The following is a 25,060-nucleotide window of genomic DNA, read 5'->3' on the forward strand; positions in this document are numbered from 1 at the left end:
CCTTTTTAGGGAAATGCTAGTTTGCTTTTTTGGATTTACAGTGAAAGACAATGTGTGTATGGTTATAAAGACTAGATATGATTAGAGAATATGAGCTTCCAGATTATTGTTAGGGTTGTGGAAAAAGAAATTGGACACATGGTGTCAGCTGTTTTTGTTTTTGTTTTTATAATATATCCTTTATTAGACCATGCCCAGTCTAATAAAGTCAACTTTTTAAAAAATAATTTTTTAAAATTTATGTGCATTAGGGTAAAGGTGTCAGATCCATTACAGACAGTTGTGAGCTTCCATGTGGGTGCTGGGAATTGAACCTGGGTCCTTTGGAAGAGCAGATGGCACTCTTAACCACTGAGCCATCTTTCCAGCCCAGGGACAGCTGTTTTACCATTCTTTTAATCCCTAAGCGTTATTGTTTTGGTCTGTGGCAGGGTGTGGGTGTGTGCATGCGTAGGGCTGTGGAGAGGAGCTGTAGTGCTCTTTGAGGATTTTGGAGCACAGGGTGGAGAGGGCCCCTGTTCCTGTTCCTCTTACAGAAATTCCTGCATGTGGTAACACACTGTAGGGTTGAGAGGCTGAATGTTTGGCCTGTTCAGGCAGCAGCATGATAGTCAGCATGGCTCAGAGAAACTGAGCGAAGGACAGAGCAGTTGGCCTGAGTTGGCGTGCAGGATAATGTAAGTGCTTAAGGACTTTGTTGTTTCGGTGAAATGGAGACTGAACGGTTTTGAGTGGACATGTGATATGATTTGACACAAGGATTTGTTTTATGCTTTTAAAACACTTTTTCCAGTTGCGGTGGTATACCTGTAGTTCCAGTACTTCGGAGTTCAAGGCTAGCTATCTTTTGCTGTATGTGAGTTCAAGACAGCTTGGGCTACATGAGGCCCATCCCCCCCCCAAAAAAAAAGAGTTTTCTTAATTTGAACCGACACATAACCGACACATAGTACTTACAGGTATATCTAAGGATGCAGTAGGACAGTTCAGCCTGTTTATACAGTGTGCTGATCAGATGAGGGTAGTTGGCAAAACTCACTCAGACCAGCATTATTTTTTTTGGGTTGGTAATTTTGGAAGTCCTAGACACTTCGAAATGCTTAATTGCTGAGAACTGTAGTTACCCTGCTGCACTACGGAACATCAGGGTTTACTCCTGTGTAGCTCTCTATGCCTCTGCCTTCACCCCATTCTTCCCTAAACCCACCCAAGGTCTGACAAGTGCATTCTCTACCAAAGAGGCCACATTTTGCACTATTACGTGCAAGTAAGAACATAGGGAATCTGATATAAGCTGGACTTGTTCTTTTTGGTTTTGATGCTGGTGTTTAACCAGGGCCTTGTGGGATTTTTGATGGTGGTAGTGGTGTTTTGTTTTTGTTTTGGGGAGGCAGGGTCTCTCCCTGGCTGTCCTGGTAGTCACTGCGTAGACCAGGTGTCTTGGGGTTTCCATTGCTGTGATGAAACACCATGGCTGAAAAGCAGGTTGGGGAGGAAAGGGCTTATTTGGCCTACACTTCCACAGCACTGTTCATCAGAGGAAGGCAGGACAGGAACTCAGAGCAGGGCAGGAACCTGGAGGCAGTTGCTGATGCAGAGACCATGGAGGGTGCTGCTCACTGGCTTGCTTTCCCACAGAACCCAGGATCGCTAGGCCGGGGATGGTCTCACCCACAGTGGGCTGAGCCCTCCCCATCGATAACTGATTAAGAAAATGCTCTACAGCTGGCTACTATGGAGGCCTTGTCTTCATTAAGGTTCCGTCCTCTCAGATGACTTTATCATGTGTCGGCATGCTAGACTAGCCTCAGACTCACAGAGATCTGCCTGCCGCAGCCTCTGGAGTGCTGGGACTAAAGGTATGTGCCACCACACTTGGCTGACAAGGGTTTTTAAAGAGGGGTTTGCTAGCAGGTGGACACAAAAAGTAAGAGAAAGAGAAGTGGAAAGAGGAAGTGGTAGAAGGCGAGTGGTTGGACTAGAAGAGGGAGGTTAAAGCAGGTGTGGGGACAGAGCAAGCTGTGTTTTGTCACAAAGTCAGTCAGACATCCAAGGACCCATCTGAGTAGGCCAACTGGATATCCAAATCTGGGAGAGGTGACTTGAAGACTGTAAAATTGAGTGCTTTCATCCCCTAATACAAAATATCTAATAAGCAAGACTGTGCTTTCCCTTAAAGTAGACTTAACGATTCCCCATCCTGTGCCCTCAGAGAGGTAAAAGTGTGGGTTTTCCTGTGTTTCAGGATCTTCAAGATGAAGTTCAGAGGGAGAGTGGTAATCTGCAGAAACTGCAGGCCCAGAAACAGCAGGTACAGGAGCTGCTGGATGAGCTGGACCAACAGAAAGCCCAGCTGGAAGAGCAGCTCAAGGAAGTCCGGAGACAGTGTGCGGAGGAGGCCCAGCTGGTAAAGCCTGGCTGCTTCCGGGGCTCTCTCCCTCCACCTTGTTCCGGGTTTAAAAAGAGGACATTCCCTAACTGTTAGCGGCACTCTTGGCAGCAGCTGCTTCATGAAGGAGTTGGGGTGTTCATGAGGATTACGGTTCTCTGTAGTAGAAATTAAAAGGGTGGTATTTTTAAAATCTTGATTGCACAAATGTTTTTTTTGCCGCCCAGTTTCTTAGTCCCATCCCCACTATCTTCCACTACCAAAATACACCGAAAGTTCCCCTAAACTCCCTTCATTTAATTCCCTCCCCCCTCACTCATCTCCATTTACAGATCTCATCCCTGAAAGCCGAAATAACTAATCAAGAGTCTCAGATCTCCACTTACGAGGAAGAGCTGTGGAAAGCTAGGGAAGAACTGAGTCGCCTCCAACAAGAAACAGCACAACTGGAAGAAAGTGTGGAGTCAGGAAAGGCTCAGCTGGAACCTCTTCAGCAGCACCTCCAGGAGTCCCAGCAGGAAGTCAGTTCAGTAAGTGGGGCAGCAGGCCCAGGTGGCCTTGTCTGTCCCTTTGTACCTTCTCACACCTGCTCCCTCTCTTTCTGCTAGCTTGTGTCTTCAGTTGTTTAATCCTTACAGTTGCCGGCTGTTCTTTTGCATAGCAGATTAGAATAGCGACTTTTTAGTTAAGGGTAGGTTTAAATGCTGGCTCTGCCATTTATTAGGTGAATCTCCTTTGAGTATCAGATTTTTTCATCTTAAAGTTGAAGATTTAACACGCCTACCTGTTATAAGGATTAAATGAGGCAAAACATGAGGTAGTTTAGCCTGGTGTCTGATACATAAATTCGTAGTAAATACTGTCTATTTTTATAAACAATAGCCTGCGTTGTCTGGCTTATATTAGCTTGACACAGCTGGAGTCACTGGGGAGGGGAAGCCTCCGTTGAGAACATGCTTCTGTGAGAAGGGATAAGCCTGTAAGGCATTTTCTTAGTGATTGATGGGGAAGGCCCAACTATTGTGGGTGGGGCCGTCCCTGGGTGGTGGTTCTGGGTTCTGTCAGGAAGCAGGCTGAGAAAGCCACGGGGAGCAAGCCAGTGAGCAGTATCCTTGCACGGCCTCTGCATCAGTGCCTGCCTCCTGTTTGTGCTCCCATCCTGACTTCCTTCAGCGGTGAACAGTGCTGTGCAAGTGTAAGCCAAGTAACCCTTTTCCTCCCGAGTTGCTTTGGTCATAGTGTTCCATCACAGCAGTGATAAGCTAACTAAGAACAATACAACCTATTGTCTTTTCTTGGAATTCTAATGTTTAGATCAATATTGCTCATTAAAATCATTTAGTTTCCTTGTTTCTGATTTTATTCTTATTTAATATATTATAACTTACTGAATTCTGCCTTTTGTGCATTACTGTTGAATTCATTTGAATAGTTGAAGCCAAAATAGCTTTATCTTTGTTTATTGGACTTTGTGTGAATTACATTTTTTAGAGGTTACTTTCTAGGGTTCTTCTTTCCCATTAACAACTAGCACCAGAGCATAAAACATCAGCTTGTCTTAAAGTTGATTTTCACTCCCTTCCCCAACAGGAATATGGCTGATTCTAAAACGTTGTATACTATATAGAATTTATATATATATATAATGCATTATAGTTATCAACATTTTAGAATCAGCTATATATACTGTTGGATATATGTGTGTATTATTGTATACTATATAGTATGTTGTAAACTAAAGTATATTTTAATTTCCTGTAGCTCCACTATAGCTTCATTGCTGAATCTCCTTCTCTGTTACTTGGCTCTGTTTTCCTCTGGTATCTTGGGTCTTTCTTTTTCTAATTATACCCTGAAAGACTGCCAGTTCTCAGATACCTGAGACAGAATTCTTGGAGATTTCACAGGACTTACAAAAACAAATGCATGCATGCTGAAATTGGCAGGAGGACTCCAAGGAAGAGATTTTTGAAATCTTTTCAGTCATGCTGCATTTCCAGAGGATCCTCCTAATAGAAAGCAAATTTATCCTTGAGTGAGTCTAGGGGCATAGCTGTTTGTATGTTACATATATTTCTAGTATTAAATAGTTTTGTATTTCTGCTTTGTATTGGCAGATGCAGATGAGACTGATGGAAATGAAGGATCTGGAAAATCATAATAACCAGTCAAATTGGTGCAGTAGCCCACAAAGCATTATTGTAAACGGTGCTGCAGATTATTGTAGCCTCAGCACCAGCAGCAGTGAGACAGCCAACCTCAATGAACAAGCGGAAGGCCAGAACAACCTAGAGTCTGAGCCCATACAGCAGGAGTCACCAGTGAGTCTATGTCATGATTGCCCTCGTTCTCCCTCACACACACAGACCGATGAAGATCCATGTTGGTATGTGGGTACTTGTACTTCAGGTGTCACTCCTCAGTTGCTGTCTACTTTTTTCTTTGACACAGTGTCTCTCACTGAGCTCTGGGGCTCAGCAATCTGACTAGGCCGGCTGGCCAGCAAGCCCCAGATACCTGTCTGTCTACACCTCCGCTGCCCCGGGATTGCTAGCACGTACCACCGTTGTTGACTCTACATGATTGCCGGGGGTCTAAACTCATGTCCTTGAGCAGCAAGCACTTTATCAAATAGGCTGTCTCCCCAGTCCCACAACAAAGTTTTGTTAGCATGTGTATAATATAAAGAAAGACAGTTTTTAAGGTGTATTTTAACCTTATTTATGTGTGTATAGTACCCACAAAAGCCAAAAGAGGGTATCAGATCCTTTGGAGCTGGAGTTAACAGACAGTTTAAGCTACCTGGTGTGGGTGCTGGCGATCAGACTGGGGTCCTCTGGAAGAACAGCTAATGTTCTTAACTGGCGAGTCATCCCTTCAGCCTCAACAACTGAAATTCTTTCTTTTCAGTTGTAACTACTGTACAAATGTAATCTAATTAATAATTTTTTTTTAAATAAATAGGGTCTTGTGTAGCTCAGGCTGGCCTCAAACTTAATATATAGCTAAGGATGTCATTAAGCTCTTCGTTAACTGAATGTGTCTGTGGGTGGGATGAGTGGTGCGCTCACTAGTGTGCTCATGCGTGGTTGCACTAATCCATGTATGCAAGGGTAGACCGAGGCCAGAGTTCAACTCTCTTATTTTTTTGAGACAGAATCTCCTTTCTGAAAATAGAGGTTGCTGTTTTGGCTTGACCTGGAGTATCTGCCTGTCTTTGCCTCCCCAGCCTTGGGGTCTCCGTTATACCCCACCACGCCTAGCTTTTTCTCGTGTGCTCCAAACTGTGCTCAGTTAGCTCTTTATGCTTGCGCACCGCGTGCTTCACCCAGGGAGCCATTTTCTTGGCCCTGGCTTCATGCCCTTGGTCCACCTGCCTCCCTCTCCCCCTGAGTGTGGCACCACACCTGGATTATAGTTGGCTTTTCATAGAGCACACGTAAAAGCCAGTATTTCTGACAGGCATAGTGGCATGCACATTTCAATTTTTGTCTATTTGTTCTGTGTGCACATACATGTCAGGATGTCCATGTGGAAGTCAGTTCTCTTCTTTTGCCTTGTGACCAGGGATTGAGCTCAGGTTGTCAGTGTCCTCACCCACTGAGCTGTCTGCAACCCTAGCATATGCTTTTAGTCCCAGTTTCGGGAGCTGAGGACACTGAGTTCTAAGCTGTCTTGGCTGTGTAGTGAGATCATGTCTCAAAACAACAGAAGCACTTCTTTAGATAATAACATTTGGAGGCAGGGGCTCACTGTGTTGCCCAAGTTAGCCTCAAAATCCCCTCCACCCAAATGATCTTGCTTCAGCTCCAGAACTTCAGAGATAGCATGAAGAGCTGGCTTAGGTAACAACATTTTTTAAAGTTTACTTTGTTTTTTACGTTTAATAATATAATGTTTTTTTGAAATTAAATTCTAATTACACACTTTACTCCTTTCCTTTCCTAACCTTTTCCACATATCCCTCTTTTTTCAGAAATTCATGGCCTCTTTTTCTTTTATTGTTTTATATACACACACAGAGATTCCTTTCTGTGTATAATGTATAAATACAACCTGTTTACTTCATTAATGTTATTTGTATGTGTATGAGTTCAGAGCTGACCACTTAGTGTTGCATATAAAAAATAGCTAGTGATAGAGCATAGTGGCAAATGGTTTGCAAGAGGCCCAGGGTTTGATTCCCAATACCAAAATAAATTTTAAAACACACACACACACACACACACACACATACACAATTTAAAAAATGTTCTAGCCAGCTGTGGTGATACAGACCTTTAAATCCCAGCACCCAGGATGCAGAGGCAGGTGAACCTCTTGAGTTTGAGGCCAGCCTGGTTTACATAGTAAGTGCCAGGGCTGCGAGAACTACACAATAAGATTCTGTCTCTCAAAGAAAGTTGTTAAAATAATCTTACCCAAAATATCTTTATTATATTTGTGGGTGGGTGGGTCGGTATTGGCATATTACAATATTCCTGTGAAAGTCAGAAGAAAACTTGCAGGAGTTTTTCTCTTCCTCTAAGTGGGTCCTGGAGATTAAATGCAGGTCATTAGGCTTAGCAGCAAATAACCTTTACCCACTGAGCCATCTCACCAACCTGAGACAAAAGATTTTTATCATTCATATTCACATATGTGCTTTTGGTAGGTGAGGAGTAGTCCTGAAATAGCACCTTCTGATGTGACTGATGAAAACGAAGTTGTGACTGCGGCTGGTAATGAGAAAGTTAGTCCCAGACTTGAGGATGACAAGCATTCAAAAGAGGTGAAGACAATTATACATTCAACTGTTCCTGTCACTCATTCTTACTTGTTCTTTGTAGCTGCAAAAATATTTACTAATTTTTCAAAGTATGTATGTGATTTGAATGTGGGTCATTTGAAGTATTATCTTTTAAACTTTTGGTTACTAAAATAATCTGTTTTAATTAAAATTATTTCTAGGAAGATCCATTTAATGTAGAATCCAGTTCACTGACAGATCCAGTTGCAGATACAAACTTGGACTTTTTCCAGTCTGATCCTTTTGTTGGCAGTAAGTAACTTTTTTTTTTGTAAGTGTATCCAAAAGACCACTTTGTGATATGTAAATTATATAAGTGTTGAGGCTTCATTTTTGAGAGTATTTTTTTGCAACTAAGGAAAGCTGAGAATAAGGGGTTTGTTCTTACATTTGCTACCGTTTAAGCTTACCATTATACCATCAGGTTCTCTGATGGAGAGAATGTTTCTTCAGAGGAGACTACAAAGGGAAGATGTAGTCCACATTCATAAATGGTCGTTATTTAGCCCCAAATCACGAAGGTACCAGCACCTGGCCAGGCATGGAGTCCCACTGCTATAATCCAACAGTTTGCACATATGAGTTTAGCCTGAGCTACAGAACAAAACTGCCTCAGGAAGCTTATGTGGGGGATGGAAGGAAGGGAGGGAGGGAGGGAGGGGGAGAGAAAAGAATAAAAACAACAACACTAATTTTGGATCCTTTCCAGCACAGTGACATAAACCTTTAGTCCTAATACCCAAAAGGCAGAGGTAGATAGATCTCTTGAGTTTAAAGCCAGACTGGTTTACTTAGCCTGGGCTACACAGTGAGACTATTATCACAAAAGCAAAACTAAACTAATATAATAACGGAAGCTGTAGTAGAATTAGATGTCAGAATCCCTTACCTTAAGATATTTCTAATTTTAGAAGCATAATTCTGGCCTGGCACAGTGGTGCACGCCTTTAATCCCAGCCCTTGGGAGGAGAGGCAGGCGGATCTCTGTGAGTTGGAGGCCAGCTTGGTCCACAGAATGAGTTCCAGGACAGCCAGGGCTACACAGAGAAACCCTATCTTCCAAAAAGTGGAAAAAAAGAAAAGAAACATAACTCGGACTAAAAGTCTATCATCAGTGTAAACTGTGTTAAATATTCCTGCTGTCAAGTTCTTTTGATCGTATTTTATTCCGAGAACTCTCTTGTGAAGCTGAGCTTGGTGTAATCCCAGCACTTGGTGAGAGAGGCAGGAAGACCCTGTGGGCTTGAGGCCAGTCAGGTCCACATAGCTAGTGTCAGCCAGGGCTGCATAGCATCACCTGGTCTTACACAAGGGCCTGGAGAGATGGCTCAGCAATTAAGAGTACTTGCTGCCCTTGAAGAGGACCTGAGTTCAGTGTCCAGCACCACAAGGCAGCTCTCATTCATCCATATTGTGGCTCCAGGTCTAGAGCATCTGATACCCTCTTCTGTTCCACAGGACCAGGCTTGCACATGGTACAAAACAGTTATGTACCTAAAAAAAAGGTAAAGAGAGTCCATACAAACAAAAGATGTCAAGCCAAGGCACACGGACAAAATAACTGATCCAATAGTCGTGGCAGAGATGAGCCCAAATATTAGAACTCTTTAAAATAAACAAGCACAAAATTAGGTAAATGTAAGTAAAATAAACAAGCACCAAAAGGTAAATGTAAGTTTTACACTTAAAATCTCTAGGGCTGAGATTGTGCTCAGCTGTAGAGTGCTTGGCTAGCAGGCTTAATGCTTTGTTTGATCCTTAAACTATAGCCCAGTCAGTCAGTCATAGATTCAGAACATGCACAGTTTAATAGTCATTACCACAGTCTAATGTTGGGGCACCTTGGTGCTTTTCCCCACCTCAGCCCAGCCTAATTTTAAAATGGGCATAATCATTTAAACAGCTATTTCTTCAAAACACATATGCAAACAACCAGTAGCATAAAGAAAGATTTGCAACTTTAGTCAGATCCCCCAATGAGATTCCACGTCATGCCTGCTAGGATGGCCGTAATCAAAGAGCAGGTGACAAATTACACTAGTGGAATATGAAATGGTTTTCTGTCTGTGGAAAACAGGCTGGGGTTTCTAGACCGGTAATTTAACAGTGTTACTACATGACTTAATATGTACCCAGGAGAAAAAGATGCACACCCCCGCAAAAACATGGATGTCTTTTGCCTTGTTTGGGTTTTTTGTTTTGTTTTCTTTGTTTTTCGAGACAGGGCTTCTCTGTGTTGCCTAGGCTGTCCTGGAACTCGCTCTGTAGACCAGGCTGCAAAAACATGTGTGTCAGTGTTGAGCAACACATCATTTTTTTCTCCTTTATTTACTTATTTATTTATTTCTAATTATGTATGTGGGTATGTGAACATGAGTACACAGGCATGAACATGAGTGCAGAGGCAGGAGCTGGAGTTGCAGGCAGTTACAAGCTACCCCGTTTAGGTGCCAGGAATTGCACCTTGGCAAGAGCAGTGTACACTTTTAAATGCTGAGCCTTCGCGCCAGTCCTGTTTGTCTTCGTATTGTTCGCTTGTTAGAGCTTCTTACACGTTCCAAGTAAAAAAAAACTCCTTGACGTGATTTGAAAATACTTCATTAACAGTTGTGTATGTATTAAGTTATTTTGAGACAAGTTCTCAACCTATAGCCCAGGCTACTTCAAACTACTGGCAGTCTTCTTCTTGCCTCATCCTCCTGAGTGGATTGAAAGCATTGATTAGAGGCATGAGCATTTACACTCCTGCTTTTCTTTCAAGAACTTTGTAGTTTCACCTGTTAAATATAGGGCATTTGGGCCGGAGAGACATCTCAGTGGTTAAGAACATTTGGTGCTCTACCAGAGGACCTGGATTTAGTGCCTAGAGCCTACATCAGGCAGTTCAGACTGCCTGCATCTCCAGAGGTCTGATGCCCTCTGGCCTCTGTGGCCACCTGCACACATGCACACAGACACACACACACACACAGACACACACACACACACACACAGAGCACTTAACATTGCAGTGCTTTAGAGCTTCAGTTTAGTTAACTTCTCCATCTGGTATGAGGTGCAGCTCTTTCTTGTCATCCAAATACTTTTTTTTTTTTTTTTTTTTTTTTTTGAGAAAGGGTGTTGTTCTGTAGTCTAGGCTGACCTTAGACTCACTATATAGCCAAGGCTAACCTTGAATCCCTGACCCTTGTGCCTCCAGGTCTGAATGCTGGGATTGTGATGTACGCCGTCACATCAGACATACGGAGCTCTGGGGAGGGAGCTCAGGGCTTTGTGCTAAAAGCACTCAGCCAATCTGACTGCAGCTCCAGCCCCAGGACCATTTGTTGAAAAGACTGTTCTTTCACCCTTTGCTTGTCATGTGTTCTTGATACTCTTGTCAAACTTCAAGTGGCCATAATGTGAGGGTTTGCCTCTGGCTTCTTCAGTCTGTGAGGGCTTTTTGTTTTTGTTTTGTTATTGTTGCCTTAGTCTAGTCTTCTTTATTTCATGAAGTACTGATGGTACTGTCTAACCAATAGCCTTGTGAGGAGACGGCATTTTGTTGGTAAAAGTTTACTGTTGTGTCTTTCCCTGTAACTGCTTTCAATCAAGGCTAAGTAAATTTGATTCTTCAATTAGTTACTCTTCTGTTGCTGTGAAAAAACCCCATGACCAAATCAACTTATGTAGAAAGAGTTTATTTGGGCTTACTGTTCCAGAGGGTTGGAGGCTGTAATGGCAGGGTCAACATGGCAGCAGCACAGGAAGCAGAGAACAAACTTCAAAGCACAGTCTTTGAGCTCTCAAAGCCTACCTCTGTGGCACACTTCAACAGAGCCCAACCTCCTACACCTCACCAGGAGCGACACCAACTGGGAAGCAGGTGTTGAAAGGCCAGAGACTACAGAGGACACTTCTTATTCAGACGTCATGGTTCTAATTTGCCTGTTTATGACGTGTGTTGAGTTCAGCATTTACTTTTTATTATTGTAAAACTTTCCTAAGGTGATAGCATAATTTTATTTACTTTGTGGTAGAATTGTTGACGTAATTAAGTTATTGTTTAACTTAGTTTTGCTTTTTCTTTAGAAATACCCTTTTCCACAGCAATAAATAATAGTATTTTATTTTTTACTTTTTCTTTGTCACAGGTGATCCTTTCAAGGATGATCCTTTTGGAAAAATTGGTCAGTATATTTTTTAGTTTCTTCTTAACTTTTAATTCTGTTCTGCTTAATTATAACCTTATGTTGTGTTTAGAAACGAGAACATACAACTTGGGTAGTCTAGGAGATGAACTGCTTTTTAATTTTAAAGCTGCTCAAAAGCCAAGGCAAGGTACTTGTATATTCTGGCATTTAAAAAAAAAAAAAATATATATATATATATATATATTTTATGTATACAGATGCTCTGTTTTCACACATATCAGAAGAGGAAATCAGGTTCTATTACAGATGGTTGTGAGCCACCATGTGGTTGCTGGGAATTAAACTCAGGACCTCTGGAAGAGCAGTCAGTTCTCTTAACCACTGAGCCATCTCTCCAGCATATTCTGGCATTTGTAGAGAGTGGTTAGAGCCTTGTGAATTTGCTTAAGAAAGAGAGTGTGTGTGTGTGTGTGTGTGTGTGTGTGTGTGTGTGTGTGTGTGTTGGCATTAAACCCTGTGCTTTGTGCATGGTAGGCAGGTGCTCCACTATACTTCCAACCCAAGGCTTACTTTTTAAAAAAGTAATAATCAAAATGTTGCCTAAAAATTGGTGATGAGGCTGGAGAGATAACTCGGTGGTTAAGACTGTCCTGTTCTTGCAGAGGACCAGTTGGATTACCAACACCACACAGGTGGCTCACAACTGTCTGTAGCTCTAGCTGAGAGGAACCAATACCTCTGAGCTCTGCAAGCATGCCACATATACACGTAATTTAAAATTCTAATCTAAAAAAATTGATTCTAATTTCTCCATATTATCTAAAAATTAAATTCAGTATATTTATATCAATAAATCTATACACTACTACAGAGTACAAGGCTATAAGATAATTTTACTATCCTATGATTTTAGACTTCTCATCTGAATGCGGGAATTGAAACGTTACTAAATCTGAGATAATCATTTTCTGAGATTTTTCACTAGAATAAAGGAAGTCTTGTTTCCTACTTACTTTTGTTTACTAATGTGTTTCAAGGTGTTAGCCTTCAGCTCAAAGAAACATATTTTAAAGCTTTGTGGTTTCTTTTATCAGCATAGAAGACTTAGACTGGATCCTTTAAAGTCAGACGCTAGCTTAAAAGTTCAGTGAAGGGGAAGCTTTATTTTCATGAAAGCAGAATAGAATCTGAAATAAAAAGGGAAGTGCAGGGGTTCAAAGGGATTTTATTTCATTTTTTTTGAAAGTCAAGCAAAGTCTATTCAGAGAGGACACTTTTATTGTGTTTAAAAGAAAAACCCCAGAGCAGGCAGCTGTAAATCTGCACAGCTGCTTAGAGGAAGGGAGTGGAAAGGAGAAGAGAGACGAGGTTGTGATTGGGCTGGCATGGAGGTGACCCACGTGATGGACAGGCAGCCACACTGTGATGTGCAGGCTTTAGAGAGTGTGAGAACTGACAGTGCGGAAGACTGGCCAGCATGGAGCGGGGCAGCGTACGAGTAAAGAGAAAGGTTAGGGCTTTTCGAGTCTGAATGTGGACAGACCCAGCCCAGGCTTACAGTGGCTCATAGGGAAGGCCTCAAAGTGTCTTTTAATTAAGGCAATGATATGACTGTAGACAATCAAGAATTTAACATAGTAGGTTTTCAGTGTCTTGCGGTTTTTTTCTTTTTAGATCCATTTGGTGGAGATCCTTTCAAAGGTTCAGACCCGTTTGCATCCGATTGCTTCTTTAAGCAGCCTTCTGTTGACCCCTTCACCACTGCCAGTGCTGACCCATTCAGTGCCTCCAGCAACAGCAGCGCTACGTCGGTGAGTGGCGGGGCTAACAACAAATGTCTAAGGAACATTCTTAAATGTGTAGAGGTGGAATCTTCCTTTTGATTATTTTAATGGTCCGTGTGAAGTTTTTCTGGATCCTTCTCACCGAGATTTTTGTCTTAATACAGTATTTCATTGGTCCCATTGGTAGTACTAAAAACGTGACTGGAAATCCCAAAGCCAGTCTTCCGTCAAACCCTTTATAAATACCTGTTGTACATTGAAGAAATGAAAATCACTTAAAGGGAAAGCATTAAAATTTTAGAGAAGTAAAATCATTCATGTGTTTATAGTTGTGTCTGGAATGTTAATTTTGAAAAGTGTTAATTGGTGCTTAGTGTCCGGCTCTCTTGAGTATGTATCTGCAAGCTCTGTCTAGTACCCGAAGAGTATAATCCAAAGCCATGTACCTCAGTAGTCATGATCGCTGATCTTCAGCTTCACTTTACAAGGCAGATGTTGGCAGCCCTGCTTTAATAATACATTTCAGATTCAAAACATTGACCTTGTTGAATGCAGTGGGAGAAAGCTTTAACGCCAGCGCTGGAGAGGTGCAGGCAAGGGGATTCAAAGCCAGTCTTGTCTATAAATAAGTGTGAGGATGTCTTGGGCTACATGGCCTCCTGGCTGGAGAGATGAGCTAGCAGTTTAAGAGTATGTACTTCTCTTCCAGAAGGATGCAAGTTCAGTTTCCAGCAGCCCTGCCAGGCAGTGCCCAGCAGCCAGCCCCACAGGGCGCACTGCTTCCAGCTTCTGAGGATACCAACACACATTCACACATAATTAAAAATAAATCCTTAAAAAATCATGTTACTGGCGCTGGAGAGATGGCTCAGAGGTTAAGAGCACTGGCTGCTCTTCCAGAGGTCCTGAGTTCAATTCCCAGCAACCGCATGGTGACTCACAACCATCTCTAATGAGATCTGGTGCCCTCATCTGGTGTGCAGGTGCACGTGCAGACAGAACATTATATAATAATGATAAATAAATCTTTTTAAAAAGAAGTCCTTTAAAAAAATCATGGTACTTTAATATTTCCTAGGTATTTGTGTTTTAAGGCTCTTAAAAAAAATACTTATATAGGGAGGGGCTGAGGAGATAGCTCAGCAGGGTTCAGTTCCCAGAACCAACCAGCAGCTCACAACTGTCTTTGACTTCAATTCTAGGGGATCTGACACCCTCTTCTGGCCTCTACAGGAACTAGGCATGCAGGCTTGCATGTTGTTTTTGCAAAATCTCAAATGTTTGATTTTACCAATAAAGACTCGGGAGCCAGATGCTGGGGTGGAAGCCTGCCAGCTCAGAGAGGCAGAGAAAACACCCAGCTGCTGACTTTCCTCCTCAGCCAACATCCCAAAAGAAAAAGAGGGATGCTCCTTTCCCACTCTGTCTCAAAAAAAAAAAAAAACCTCAAACTGAATGGCCCTTCCTTCCGCTTCCTGTATCGCTCTGTCCTCCTGACTTGCTCACATCCCTCTTACTCTCTGGGTTTTTTTTCTTATGTTCACTCCTGTCAATGGGTTGCTTGCTCCTCCTCTTGCCCTAGGGTTAACTTTATTTACAATACAAGCAGAAGGTTTGTGGATAAAGGTATGTGCTAAGGTGAGCCACACCACAACTAGAAACAGGTTTTTCCAGTAAACAACCCAACCTGAGGGTTCACAAAGTGATCAGATATCTTGAAGCAGGTGCGCAGTCAAGACAGACAGACTAGACAGACAGAGACAAACACACACACTCAGTAACCCAAACACTCACATTCAGAAAATAAAAATAAATTTAAAAAATTATACTCTGCATAAGGTTAAGAATACTCACTGTTCTTCCAAAGGTCCTGAGCTCAATTCCCAGAACCACATGGTGGCTTATAACTATCTATAGTAAGATATGGTGTGCAGGCAGAATATTGTATAAATAATAAATAAATCTTTAAAAAAAAAACTCAGAATAATACACTGCAATTTTTTGGGTTTGTTTTGGGTTTGGAGACTTTTTGAGGCAGCAGTCTCATTTCTGTAAGTAAGGCATTTCATGCAACTGTCTTCTATCACTCTTAGGTGAAGATTACTTCCTTAAGAGAATAATTGTTTCTTTTTTATATTCTTGAAGTATTTCTTTGCTGTATTCATTAATAAGAGTTACTTGACCAAGAGCTGGCATTTCCCACCGGTGTGAAATGGGAGGGACACCTCTGTAACTGGGTATTTGTGGTCTCCACAAGGGTACCAGATAGTCTTTTTGCTACCACACACCTAGTTTGTAGACCTATATGCAGAGTTCCTCTAAGATATATGGCAGTCTGAGTTCTCCTCTCAGCTCATACTAACATCTCATTCTTCACTGCTCTCAGCCAAACAAACCAAGTCAGCTCTTGCTAATTTAGAAATACCACACTTCTCCTGTTCTTCTCCCTGGCTGAGATGTTTCTCCCATTTGTTCTGACTTTTGTCTGTGCTTTTCAGAACAGATAGCACCCTTGCTGTCCTCCCACAATTTCTGTGTTAAATGAAAGGTTGCTGATAGTCCTCACCATGGCTTCCTGGCCTTTTCTGTGCTCCCAAGTAGTGCTAACCTCAGCGGCAGAGTGCTTTGCTTGCCTGTGTGCTCTAGGTTCAATCCCAGTTCAACCAAAGAGTGACCTCTGCCGAAGAGGAGGCAAGTGAGGCCTGCAGTGTTGGGATCTTCCTGAGAGGTGATCACTTGAGTGTTCACATAAGCATAACTTGTTAAATTATACATATGCCTCGTGCTTTCTAGAAAAAAATCATGTGCAATCAAAGATAGTAATTGTTTGATTCATTGAAACTATATTATCAGGAAAGGGAAAGCTTTCAAATACTTGTTTTCTAATCCAGAATTTGAAAAGTGTTTTGTTCAGGTTTTGCAGTGACGTTCCAGCTGTGAAATGTTCCTCTCAGTCATAGATTGTACTGTTTCTTCAGGGGGAAACCTGGAAGCACAATGACCCATTTGCTCCTGGTGGGACCGTTGTTGTCGCAGCCAGTGATTCAGGTAAAGGCATTTGTCAGTTTATTAGTGTTAATTACTGCCTTTTCTTCAAGATTTTCTTATGAACGTCTTTGCTTTATTAATTATGACTTTTTCATTCATGTATTACTTCCATTTTTATAATACACTAAAAATAGAAACAAATATTTGTGTATCGCTTTTTACTTTCTTTACTTGTCTCATTTAGCATTCACCTTAAAGGTTTTTCTAGACTATACCACTGTGTTCAGTGTCTTAAAACCAGTAAGAAGCCTTTGTTGAGTGTAGTGTTGGCCTAGACAAATGGCTCAGCCACTGAGAGCACTGCTGCTGTGCAAGCATGAGGACCTGAGTCTGAATCCCTAACTCAATGTCAAAGCTTGGCGTGGCTGCGCCTGCCTCTAGCCTCACCACCGCGGAGCAGAGACGGTGCGTCCTGAGCGGTCACTAGCTCACTGGTAGCCAGCCTGTTCTGGGTCAGCGGGAGACCCTGACTTAAGGCAGTAAGGAGGGAAACAACAAAGGCAGACATCCGGTGTTCTGCCCTGTCCTTGACTGTTACGTGCTTGCACCACACACATGCGCCACCTTCACACACAGGCACACAGCACAAGAAAGGGAAAATGATTAAAAATTAGCTGGGGGGCTGGGGAGATGGCTCAGAGGGTAAGAGCACTGGCTGCTCTTCCAGAGGGCCTGAGTTCAATTCCCAGCAACCCCATGGTGGCTCATGAGCATCTATAATGAGTTCTGGTGTGCAGGCACACATGCAGGCAGAATGTTGTGTAAATAATAAATAAATCTTTCAAAAAAATTACCCAGGTGAAGCCAGGCTCACACCTGTAATCCCAACCCTCAGGGCAGCAGAAGCAGACAGATCTCTATGAGTTTGAGGCCAGCCTGCTCTACAAAGTGAGTCCAGGACAGCCAAGACTACACAGATAAATCCTGTCTCAAAACCAACCAACCAACCAAACATTAGCTGAGTGTGGTAACACTTTAATCCTAGTTCTTAGGAGGGTAAGGTAGACTTGCTTTACCGTCATGGCCAGCCTGGGCTCTATAATATGAACTGCACAGTAAATTCCAGGCCAGCCTGGACTACAAAAGAAGAACCTGTTCAAAATAAAGAGGTTTCTGGAGAGGTGGCAAAGCAGTTAAGAGCACTGGCTGCTGTTGCAGAGGACCAGATTCAGGGCCAGCACCCACATGGTGGCTCACAGCCATCCTTACCGCCAGGTCCAGGAGATCGGATGCCCTCTTCTGGCCTTCAAGGAAACCAGGTGCACACATGACACACGCGCATGCATACACACAAGCAAGGAAACACTCTTACATAAAATAAATCTTAAAAGAAGCCTGCATCAGTATTCTCTAGTATGTTTTACTTTCTTGTGAGTGCCTCTTTCTCTTAACCCCTGTGGTCAGCCCTATAAAGTGTTGTTTGGCGTTTACTCTTAAAGATCTTTGCCTGAGTTTAAAAGTGGGTGGCTTCAAAAGAGTAATGAAAATTGTTTTTAATATAAAGAGGTTCTTTTAAAATACGGAGAAAATCTAAACACCAGGAAACTAAGCACCAGAATGTCAGCTAACTTGATCGAGGTTTTACAGTTTATAAGGTGGTAGGCCAGTTACTGGATTCAGTCATAGATCTGATGGAATCTTAAACATTTGCAACTGATTGTTTCATTTCCACTCTTCTTAAGAATAAGGTGAGCAGGCTAGCTATTGCTTGGGAGCACAGGGAAGTGGAGGAACGTAAATACAGACCTGAGTGCTTTGATGCCACGTGGCTAGTGGGACGTGCTGTTCCCTAGAGTGTTGATGTGACAGGGACGTAAGGTATGACAGATGAGTACAGATGCCGTAACAGATCGGATCTCATACTGAGCAGATTGTTAGAGGGTCAGCATGACTGAAGTTGGGGGAACTGAGTGTTAACTCCAAATGGAGCAGCTGGAGTGAGTAATAGAGCGGATTGAAACAAACGGGTTTTCTAATGCTGGGTGTTGATCACAATTAGAATTGTGGGCTTTCAAATCAGTCATTAAGATGAGTAAATTTATATTTATTACATACATATTTATATTATTTAGACAAACCACTGCACTCTTACCACTAAAGTGTAGTCATTATGATAGTAATAAAGTACATTAAGTGCTTGAGTTCTTTTTAGCGCTTGCACACATCTGGTGGATAGACACTACAAACTCTGGAAGAAAATTAGTTAGGAGAAGCCAACTCAGGATCTGTTTCTATGTGTTCTGTTCTTTCTTGTAAGCCTTATTTTCCTACTTTAGATGAGATGTGTGTGTGTGTGTGTGTAGTTGTGTGTAAACTGAGGAAATACAGTACCTCCCTTGGTGCTGAAGCTCAGCAATGTCTTTAAGGTACAGATGTTTCTTTGCAGATGCATCTCATTGAGGGGTGTCTGCTGAGGACTGGGAGGCTGAGCTTAGGTCTTAAACATTTATAGGGTGTAGAGATAAGGGATTTCTCCATCTTGGGCTTCTTTAGTAAGCAGCTACTCTTTGGGGGAACTTAAAAAAATTTGTTTTTAATTATGTGTGTGTATGGGTATGTGCATATGATAGAATTGGGTCCCCTGGAACTGGAGTTACAGTTGTGAGGCAGTTGTGAGGTGTCCGCTCTGGGTTCTGGGAACTGGATGTCCTCTATCCTAACCACCAGCATGGTCTTTCGGGAGACTCTTATCTGCCCCTTTCTTCTGTGTTGCTCAGCTGGCTATCCTGAGGACTATTATATCTATTTGGGGGATCCTTAATAAAAACATGACTTCTGCTCCCTATTTTCACAATGCTGTCACAGACTCCAGCACCTTGAGGAGAAAGTAAAGAATAGAACTATTTTCCCACATCGTAGAGCTTATACTGAAGGGTGGAGGCAGATGTGGGTCAGGTACTGATAAGAACTGGTTAAGCTGGGGGAGGGATACAAAGTTATATGCCTGCAATATAGCTTTATTGTTTCTACCTTTACAAAACGTCCTAATAGTGTAACAGGAAAAAAAGGCTGTTGAAGTTATTGGCTAAAGGATTCACAAGTGATTTCAGATGATAAGGTTATAGATGACTTTGTTATGCTTTTGTACATTTTCCCCAGCATATTACCTTTATTTGGGGGGAAGAAAGGGTCCTGGCGAGTTCCTGTCTGCATTGAAAGCCTGACCCGCTACTCTTAGCCTCCATGTGCTGCCTGCTGACTGGCCTCCAGCATGATCAGAACAGAATCCTTAGGTTCTGGACAAGCCTGTGCTTCATCCAACCAACAGCCGAGAAAGTTTTGTCCTAATTCTAGTTCTCTAATTTGAGGGGGAAAAATTCATCTAAGGTATATTTCCTTAGTATCTTGTAGAAAAACTCTAGCAATTACATATTCTTCATACAGAAATATTATTTTTTCAATTGATATTTTTTAAATTATTTTTTACAACATTTCAGTCCTGGCCTAACTCAGCTGTGTTCCTACAAGTGTTGTAACTTTTTATAAAGTCAGTGAGGAAAAAGACAGAGGAAAAAAGTCATGACGAAGTATAATCAGTTCCTTCAGGAAATGGAGCCCGGAACCTCTTCTTTTGCTACCCTTGTCTTGATCAACAGTGAGTCTTGCTGTGCCTTAGCTACCACACGTCAGGAGTTACAGGCAGGAAGAGGAAAGGCATGCCTGACACCAACCTCTAGTGAACACAGACCCCGTCAGGGGGCTCAGCAGATGCTGTATTAGTGAGAAGCATCTTCTGTAGTTAAACTTGCAGTTTCCTGTGATTGGAGTTTCAGTGTCCTCTTCATAAACAGAGCCGTGACATACCTGTCACTGCTGTTCTCTCAGTGTCTGCCTCCCTTCGCCCACTTCATTCTCACTGCCTTGATAGCAAAGCAGATAAAAATAAGGTACCATGGAGCTGGACAGATGGCTCAGCTATCAGAGCACTGGCTGCTCTTCAGAGGTCCCAGGTTCAGTTTCCAGCACCCATTTGGCAGTTCACAACATCTGTAACTGCAGTTCCAAGGAATCTGCTGCTGTCTTCTGCTTCCATAGGCACACATATAGTACATATACATACATGTCTGCAACACACGCACATATATTTTTAAAAAGCATCGTTTTAAAAAGAGAACTAAGGTACCTCGTGTTTTCAGCATATGCCATTATCTAGCCCACTCCCTTTCATAGGGTGCTTCCCTTTCTTAATAAACTCTCTGTCTCTGTCACTGTCTCTCTCTGTCTCTGTCTCTCACATTTTGAGACAGGCTTTTTTCTGTGTAGCCCTGGTTGTCCTGGAACTTGCTCTGTAGACCAGGCTGGCCTCGAACTCACAGAGATCTGCCTGTCTCTACCTCCCAGGTGCTGGGATTAAAGGTGTGCACCACCATGCCTGGCCATCTCTTTTTAATTTTTAACCACATGTCCTAGGTGCAAATCTGTCCTGGAACTTTAGCAGGTGTACCTTCCCTCCCTCCGTATAAACAAACACACATAGAACTGTGCCTGTGGCAGTTAGCTTGGACTGGAGGGGTAGGGGAACATGAAAAAGTCAAACTGCTTGTGCTGCAAACTACTTACCAGTGTTGGATAACTATGGACTAGAGTGGACTACAGTTATTGCTGTAGAGAATGGGGAATTCAGTTCTTGCTGTGGAAGTCAGTGATGCCTGGGTTTGTCTAAGTTTTGTGGAAGAGGTGGCATTTGAAATGAGATTTGAATGACATGTGAAATGTGTGACTAATGGTCCTTTAAACTTCTTGATACTAACACTAGAAATAATTTGGCCAAGCACACTGTCAAATGACTCTGATCCTGGCACTTAAGAGGCTGACAGACATAAAAGTCATGTGCTATCCTGGGCGGTGCATCCCCTGAAATGAACCAACAACACAGTGTAGTTTGCAGGCGCCGTCTTGTTTCATGTGTGTCCAAAGCTTCACACCTTTCCTCCAGGTAGCACCTGGGTTGTGATCTTGAGTCGTTACCAGCTGGTTTATACTAAGGAATACACCATTTGGAATTTTCAGTATTCACCCATTCTGTATATACACCAGTTGCAAATTTAGGAATTATTTTTCTGAATGTTATTGAACAGCAACAACAACAACAACAAAAAGACATGAAAGATAGTGTCTTACTGATTTCCTTTACTCCTTTAGCCACAGACCCTTTTGCTTCTGTTTTTGGAAATGAATCGTTTGGTGATGGATTTGCTGACTTCAGCGCATTGTCAAAGGTAATCTTCACAGTACAGGATGCTCATCAGATGAGCAGCACTCCTTACAGTTGGCATTCTCTCACAAATGTGGGATTTGATTGCACTCACGGGTGGTTACATTTGCTTCTGAAAGGTCTGCTCAGTGTTACAGTTAGAGTTGTCTATTTAAACGTTTCTTTTCTAGTTGAATTACATTTCTCCCTGTGTACTATCTGGGTCAGTAGCCGTAATATTTCTTATTCCATTCATTGTATACTGTCTACTTGATTTTACCCTTTGAAGTTATTAGTGTCTGCACCAGGATAAACGTGCATAAACTCTGACCTGAGTATCTGCAGCTTATTGTCCAGCATAGCTGTAGCACTGATTTAGGCTAAGAAAAAAAAATATGAGTGCATTTGAAGATAAGCCAAATTGTCTGCCTCCAAGGACTATTTGACAGTGTGGAGAGACATTTGTGGTTGGCAGAACTTGCTTGCACCTAGTGAGTACACCCCCAGTACACTGAGGAGTCCCCACACCCCAAATGTAGTTACTCAGTCCCTAAAAGCTAATAGTGCAGCAGTTCAAACACCCCTGGCCTAGCTGGGGGAGGGCGGGGGGAGGTGCACACCCTTAGTTCCAGCACTCAGGCAGAGGCACGTGGATCTTTGTGAGTTCAAAGCCAGCCTGGTCTACAGAGTGAGTTCCAGGACAGCTGGGGCTACACAGAGAAACGCTGAGAAGGAAGGGAGGAAGAAAGGCCTAAATATATTATACTTTGATTTTTTTACCCCCATATATTTGAAAGTCAGGGTTTTTAGATATACATCAAGACTTAACATTCTATCAGGTACCTGCACTTGAGAGTCAGAGGAAGGTAGATCTCTGTGGATTCAAGGACAGCCAGTGGCTACCCCAAGAAGCCATCTTAGAAAAAATCACACACACACTACTCAGCCGAGAATGGTGGCCTGTAATCCCAGCATTCTGGGAGTCAGAGGCAGGTGGATCTCTATAAGTTGGAGGTTGACACGGTGTGCAGCGTGAGTTCCAGGAAAGCCAGGGCTACACAGAGAAACCCTGTCTCGAAAAACAAAACAAAACAAAAACAAAGCAAAACAAAAAAACAACTGAGGAGGTTTTGTATTGCCTACTGCTTACTCAATAGTCTTCAGTCTAGAGTTAGCCTGTTTGGTATGTTTGTTGCTCTTGATAAGTCGTTATGTAAGAATACCTACAGATCAGGTTTTAATCCTGTTTGTCCTTGAATATGAAGAGTAAAATGTCACTTCTCTAGGAATTGAAATAAAACTGCATGATACTTAAATCATTCTTCTGAATACTTTATGACCCCATGTGTATCATACTATATAAACGTTTTTTTAAACAAAGGTCAACAATGAAGATCCTTTTAATCCTGCCACATCAAGTTCTGCCGGCAGTGCGGTCATTGCTCACACTGTGCTGGAGGAGACGCCCGCCAAGAGTGAGGACGTTCCTCCCGCACTGCCGCCCAAGACCGGAACTCCAACGAGACCCTGCCCGCCACCCCCAGGTACGCAGTGGGACCTTTCCTCCAGAAAGTGTCCTGTGGGCCCTTCTTCCAGCGTTATACATCAAATAAAGGGCTGTAAGCAAGAGCCAGGCACTTAGCACAAGCCTACTGCTGTCTTAATTTTCTTGAGAGAAAACTAACTTGAAGTCTCCCTAAATTCTTTTTTATTTAGAAAAAGACAAGGAAGGGTAAAAGAACTGCTTGCCCTTTAAAATTCCTTTAGTTTGTAATGGATTTTTATTTTGTTTTGTTTGAGACAGTAGCCTTGCTTGGCTTGGAACTTGCTTTGTAGACCAGGCTGGCCTTGAACTCAAAACTCTTGAAGCCTCTGCCTCCTGGGTGCTAGGTTTTTAAAGGTATATACCATTATTCCTGGCCTTAAAAATCTGATTTTAAAATTCTCTGTAGTCTAAGAACAAACTGTTGTGTTTTCTTTTGTCTTTGGTCTGGGTTGTATTTACATAGGAAAGGTTTGCAGTTACAGCACAATAAAGTAGCTATGAAGGCAGCCCGGCTGAGCACGGGTCGTGCTGCCGGGCTGCTCCACGAGAAGACACAGCGCTGTTGGGCACACTGAGCTTTTATCCCTACGTCATTCCCGGTGGCATTGCAGTTGTTAGATAATCATTCCTGCCTTTTCATTATGACCCTCCCATGGTATTTGCCAACAGCATGTATAGTTGCTACTGTATAAATATCTGTTCAAAATGTAGGGAAATGAGTTAAGTGATTTTATCTTTTAAGGAAAGTCACCTATATCATATATTGTTAGAACAAAGTTGGTCAGAGTCTATATATTTTTTAAAATAATATTTTGTTCACTTACATTTTTACACCCATTAAGTGTAATTTTAAAACCCAGATGCCCTACCTTAGTATCATAATTAATACCAGTGCAAACGAGACTAGTGAGACGGCGTAATAAGGTGCACACACTTGCTGCATTAGCCTGGTGACCTGCAGTCTGCTCCCAGAATCCGTGTAAAGGTTCAGAGGCAGAGCCGAGTCCATCAAGGTGCTCTGACAACACATGCACTGTGGCACACGTGTTCACACGCACATCATATACAACAGGCACAATAATAGTAAAGCTGAAAACATACCAGGGACCGTCATTGTAGAAAGGGAAAGGGAAAGAATGGCTTGTTGAAGAGCTCACTGACAGGGGCCTTAAATTCATATTTTGGGCAGCCCTAGCCTCAGTGTGAACCGTAGCCTCACTCCCGGTTCTGTGGATCTCAGGCCTCACCTGTGCTAGGAAAGCACTCTCCCTCTGCGTTACATTCCCCACCCTTTTCCTGTTTGTGTGTTGGATTTTGGACAGTGCCCATGTAGGTCTGCCTGGCCTCAAACTGAATTCCTCCTCCTTCCCACCTCCACCTCCCAAATGCTAGAATGAACTCTAGGCTTGGTTTTGTTCCTCCTTGTTTGGGGTTTTGTTTGTTTGGGTTTTTTAGTGGTGCTAAAGATCAAACCTAGGGCTTCGTAAGCTACAACTGGAGCTTACAACTCTGTGACCTTAAGTGTAGTTTCCCGTGTCTAAACCTCACTGCCCTAGTTGTTATGTGGTAGCTGTAACTTAGGTTTTGCATACCCTCACAGGACTTTCTGAAGTCACAAGACTTCAGAATGAAGAGAGGAGATAAAAGTGTGAGATAAAAGCATCCTTTATAAACTACACTTATGAAAAGAGTCAATTATGACTATCAGCATACTGCACTATAGGAAAAACACATGCAAAAAATCTTAAACTTCGCCTCTTTTCTTCAAGAAGTAGTAACACTTTAAGTAAAACTTGAAAATTTAAGAACTTAGCTGGACATGGTAGCACACATCGTTAGTCCTGTCCCTCAGGAGGCAGAGACAGGTGGATCTCTGAGTTCTAGGCCAAGCCTGGTCTACAGAGCGAGTTCCAGGACAGCCAGAGCTACACAGAGAAACCCTCTCTCAAAAAACCAAGTAAATAAATGAATGAATGACTAAGAGGAATAAATAAATAAAATAACTTGCTTTAAAATGGTATTGAAACAATAGGTGACGAATTATCAGGGCAGCATGCTGCTATTTGGTCAAAGATTAGTTTTCAGCAGCTACAGATAGAGGCTGTAGCCTTCTAAGTGTTGATCGTTCTCAGCTTGAAGTTTTATAGATGGAAAAATAAATGAGGTTTTGTCAAGTT

The 25,060-nt window shown here is 42.4% G+C and overlaps 1 protein-coding gene across 4 annotated transcripts in view; it reads left to right on the forward strand.

Moving 5' to 3' along the window:
• The window catches only part of Eps15 (epidermal growth factor receptor pathway substrate 15), a 100,534-nt gene that overhangs the window by 69,521 nt on the left and 5,953 nt on the right, over positions 1–25,060 (forward strand). For 3 of the 4 annotated variants that reach the window (XM_060366109.1, XM_021660807.2, XM_060366111.1), the window contains exons 14-23: positions 2,246–2,407; positions 2,722–2,919; positions 4,507–4,710; positions 7,044–7,160; positions 7,340–7,430; positions 11,312–11,347; positions 12,986–13,122; positions 16,074–16,143; positions 21,286–21,362; positions 22,719–22,881. In XM_060366109.1, coding sequence (XP_060222092.1) covers positions 2,246–2,407; positions 2,722–2,919; positions 4,507–4,710; positions 7,044–7,160; positions 7,340–7,430; positions 11,312–11,347; positions 12,986–13,122; positions 16,074–16,143; positions 21,286–21,362; positions 22,719–22,881 — 1,255 coding nt within the window. The remainder of the gene's footprint in view (positions 1–2,245; positions 2,408–2,721; positions 2,920–4,506; positions 4,711–7,043; positions 7,161–7,339; positions 7,431–11,311; positions 11,348–12,985; positions 13,123–16,073; positions 16,144–21,285; positions 21,363–22,718; positions 22,882–25,060) is intronic. The other variant, XM_060366110.1, reaches the window with a different exon arrangement.

Source organism: Meriones unguiculatus, chromosome 12 (genome assembly GCF_030254825.1).
Source record: "Meriones unguiculatus strain TT.TT164.6M chromosome 12, Bangor_MerUng_6.1, whole genome shotgun sequence".
Lineage (NCBI taxonomy): Eukaryota > Metazoa > Chordata > Mammalia > Rodentia > Muridae > Meriones > Meriones unguiculatus.